Source organism: Austrofundulus limnaeus, unplaced genomic scaffold (genome assembly GCF_001266775.1).
Source record: "Austrofundulus limnaeus strain Quisiro unplaced genomic scaffold, Austrofundulus_limnaeus-1.0 Scaffold567, whole genome shotgun sequence".
Taxonomy (NCBI): Eukaryota; Metazoa; Chordata; class Actinopteri; order Cyprinodontiformes; family Rivulidae; genus Austrofundulus; species Austrofundulus limnaeus.
In genome coordinates, this window is record NW_013952969.1 from 134,197 (window position 1) to 138,340 (window position 4,144).

At 39.4% G+C, this 4,144-nt stretch overlaps 1 protein-coding gene across 2 annotated transcripts in view; it reads right to left on the minus strand.

The window, feature by feature from the left end:
- The window catches only part of LOC106530851 (carnitinyl-CoA dehydratase), a 56,778-nt gene extending 53,030 nt beyond the window's left edge, over positions 1–3,748 (minus strand). For both annotated transcript variants that reach the window (XM_014026561.1, XM_014026560.1), the window contains exons 1-2: positions 3,546–3,748; positions 1,775–1,939 (exon numbers count right to left, since the gene is read on the minus strand). In XM_014026561.1, coding sequence (XP_013882015.1) covers positions 1,775–1,939; positions 3,546–3,687 — 307 coding nt within the window. In that variant the 5' untranslated portion in view covers positions 3,688–3,748. The remainder of the gene's footprint in view (positions 1–1,774; positions 1,940–3,545) is intronic.
- Between the last annotated feature and the right edge of the window lie 396 nt (positions 3,749–4,144).

The following is a 4,144-nucleotide window of genomic DNA, read 5'->3' on the forward strand; positions in this document are numbered from 1 at the left end:
CATCTGGTGAAAATTTCATGTCATTAGCACCTCTAGTAATATATTTACTGAGAAAAATGGTGACGTGTTCAATACTTATTTTACCCGCTGTATGACAAGCTATAAAGACCCTTCACTACCAGTTTATATCTGTGGGAGTGCACTGATTTATGAGAAAACTACAAGTTTTATATTGTTGAAAGACACTGAGTGAAAAAAGATAAAACGTCTACACTTTGATGTAAGAAAAGTTTGTTTACAAAACTTGGGAGTACATTTAGACGGCTCAAACGGTACAGAGTTGTACATTTTGTGGTAAAATTTCCAAAAAATATAAACTAAATAAAAAAACCTATTAAGTAAATCAAAATGTCAGCTTCAAAGTAACTAAAAGTTAAGTTATAAATTATTATTCCTGAAACAGTTTGCGGTTAACATTTCTGTCAGCCTTCAGAAAACTATAAAAAAAATAAAAATAAAATCTAAAAAATATGTGCCAGTGCTGAAAGTAATTACAGTTCAAGTGGGGGAACTGCAGGGCTGAAAAATGAGAGCCGAGAGAGCAATTGTGTTGGTGTTAATTTGAACAAAATGGACTCAGTGTGTTAGCGGGAACATTACATCCGCAGCTCGTTGTTGCTCCGCTGAGCGCCACGAGGCTCGGCCGTCACAAGTGGAGCACGAGCTGCTGACAGAACAAAACTACAATCTGATGTAAACAAATTATTGCACAACACCGTGTTCTCAGAGCACAGCTGAGGCAAGAAGTGATGTAGTGACCATGAGGAGAGGCTTGAAACTCTGAAACCATCTCCATATAAAACTCTGCAACGTCTGCCTAAGGCTTTTTATAGCAAAGGTCCAGGGGGAAAAAAAAAAAAATATATATATATATATATATATGACAGGCTAGGCTCACTCACTTTACTGTAGCTCTCCAAGGGCTAACAACGCCTCCCTGCGGAAAGGAACCACGTGCCAGACGTGGGATTTACCATAAATGCTAGAAAAGCTGCTCTGCATAAAATTAACTTACATAAATCAGTGTTCCCATCCTACACCCTGCTTCACATCAAATCAAGGACCTTCAAAGACTTTCCATTTCTCTCAAATTTAAGGTACTGCTACCGCTAAATATGTTCTGAAAAAACTATTTTAAAGGGGAGTATCAAGGTATTCTATACCACAATCAAGTAATTCTGCTACCCTCACTTGTTTTAAAATGCTGTTTATATCAAAAATAAATGTAACGTTGCATCATAGCCTCTAAACACCTTAAAAATGGCCTCAGTCTCTAATKTTCCTACCATTTCTGACACTCCCGCTTCAGCACGTCTTCACAACAATAATTTGGGGGAGGGGTGCTGTGGTTGCAGACTGAGCTCCAGGGAGGAGCTTTGGATAAATGGGCGGAGCTTCGTACCAGCAGGTGTTTTGGCAGCTCCACATGGCTGCAGGAGACTCAAGGATTTCTCAAACATGAAGGAATGAGTCAAAGCAACACTCTGGGTGTGTTTTTGATGAGGGAATATTTATAACATGATATGAAGCTAAAAAAAAAGTCAAGTTCGCATAATACCTCCCCTTTAACACAATGCAGTTTCAATAAAAAACTTAATGGTATAGCAGTTGTTAGGTCAGACTGAACACAGACTGAATGTTTCCACTGAGGGAAGGAGTTCGGTCAGCGTGTGATTATTTTCAGATGCGTTCGAGGAGTCGTGACGTGGTTTGGGTCCTGGGTGGCAGACAGAGAGCCGGTCCCCTCAGGGGTACAGTGACGAGGCTTCAGTACCTGTCCCGTGCAGAACAGCCACGTTCAAGTCCGGGTCCGAGTCGAAGGCCTGAAACTGCTCCAGCAGACGTCTCGCCGTCTCCTCGTCCACCGCGTTAAGCACCTCTGGGCGGTTTATCGCCACGGTGAGCACGGATCCCCTCCGCTCCGARACCACAGTCTGACCTGCGACAAACGACACGGAATGAAAAGAAAAACACTTGGAGACCAGAACCTTTAAACTCACAGTGGGAAGAGCCGACCCAACATTGTTTGGGTCCATCTCAGGGAATCCAACCGTCAACCCCACACAGAGGAAACTGCATCCTAAAGAGATGGGTCCAGGCTCCAAAGAATATAATCTGTCTGCACCTCAAAATGACCTGTAGTGATGGAAACTGAACCACAGAGATGTTGACATTTCGTCAGCAGCTGCTGTGACCAGATTTTACAAGGCTGCTCTGTGAGTTTGCTCGTTATTTCCTTCTGCTTCGTTATTTCTACGAGTTTCAACAAACCGCGCTGATGTCAGGTAGTTAGCTACAGCCTTGTCTTCCAGGTTTCAATTTTTGTTGATGCGTTTTGAAGAGACATTTTTTTGAAAAGCTGATCAAAGTAAATCACCTGAGTTTTTCTAGTGACCCCTTAAAGAGATAAGCTGCCATGAAAACATTATTTTATCTGCCCTTGTTCCAAATTTGATAATGATTTGAAACGTTGAAGTAAGTTTTTTTAAAATCTGGAATAGCTCTTGTTAGCAAAGTGTGTTGACGCTCGTCACATTTAACAACGCTGTCATTGGTTGAGCAGCTTTGYTTACAAAACACATGTCCACATGGTTTTTAAATTGTTTTAATTTCCTTGCTTTCTAAGACACACTAAGTTGATTTGTTGCTGCAGTTTGCCTTGTAATGTTATTTTATACCTTTTCTGCTACTTTTGAATTGGCTATTATTAAGTTTTATTAGTTTTTAGGATACAAAATGCTTCCTACAAAAACCAGAATGTGAATCTTTTCCTCAAATTTCATGGGGATATCTTGAACATTAAGGACGTTATTAGCAATAATAGATAAGGTGAAATGGTCCCATTGGTTCTGCTGTGAACTGCAACAAGAAAACATGAGCTGATTTCACCTGAACAAACATCAATAACTTACGTCATACTTCAGATAATCACATGATTTTTGTGTTATTTTGTACGGTTTGAAATGTTCTTTGGGAATCCGCTGTCAGATTTAATATTRGTGTAGGATTAAAAATGTATCCACATCCCCACACATCTAAAATACCACTGAGGTTTGTTTTGTTTTAGTTCAGGCATATTTTAGGACTGAAGCACCAAGAAACTCCTCAATAAAGGCTAAACTGAGAGTGCACTGATTGTTTTCAAATTTCTTTGTCAATATTCTTTATTTAAATTCACAATACGTGCACTTTTAATTACGCTATTTGTTTTACTTGTTCTGTTTGTGAACCTGAGTTTGCTAAATAAAGTTTTGAACAAAAAAGCATGTTTCCTTTGACAGGTGTTGTGCCGACTTACGTTCACCCGTCGAGATTTTCCCCCTCCTTGCTCTAACGCACACAAAAATAACACATTTAAATTGTAATAATCAGCCAGTGTGGTATGTCACTTTGCTTAAAATGAACACAAAAGAGACMAAACGACCCCAATATATTTTCTTTTAGCATTTTAGAGGCGACCGGGTAACACCGGATGTCCCACGACAAGCCGCAGCGGCCTCTGCCGCCACCTGCCGTCCTCACCGGGTTACTACGAGCTCCTCTACCTGTTTCTGCCTCTTCACCTCCCGTCGAAGCGCTGTAGGTTTTAAACGGCACCAAAGTCGTCCGAACCGGTCCASGAAATGTTTTACTTTGATAATTAACACCGAAGATTAGCGACAACCTACGAAAATGTTTTAGCGCCATTGCCGCTTAAAGAACAAAAACCCTACAGACAAAAAAAAAAAAATGCTAGCTAAAAATGCTCTGCCAAGACGGTGCAACACAACATACGTCCGGCTAGAAACGAAGACAAAATGTTCAAAGTTCCKAGGGCAGCTTGGTGCATTGCAGCGATAAAAACATTTGATGCACAGCAGAGGGCGACATTTATCTTTTATTAAATCCACGATTTATTCTGTATTTATTCCATAAACGTACAAATATTGCTCTTAAATTTAATTTAATTTAATGTTGTTGTTTTTTTTAGATTTTTACATTGATTGCAGCTTTTAAAACATAGAGCATTCAATGTTTTTCACATTTTATTGGTTTTAAATTTTTAAGAAGCCATTTTAGTCACATAATTACATCAGTAATTTATTCTTTTACTTATTGAAAAACTAACTTAAATGACCCCCAAAAAGTCAGCACATTCTTCAAG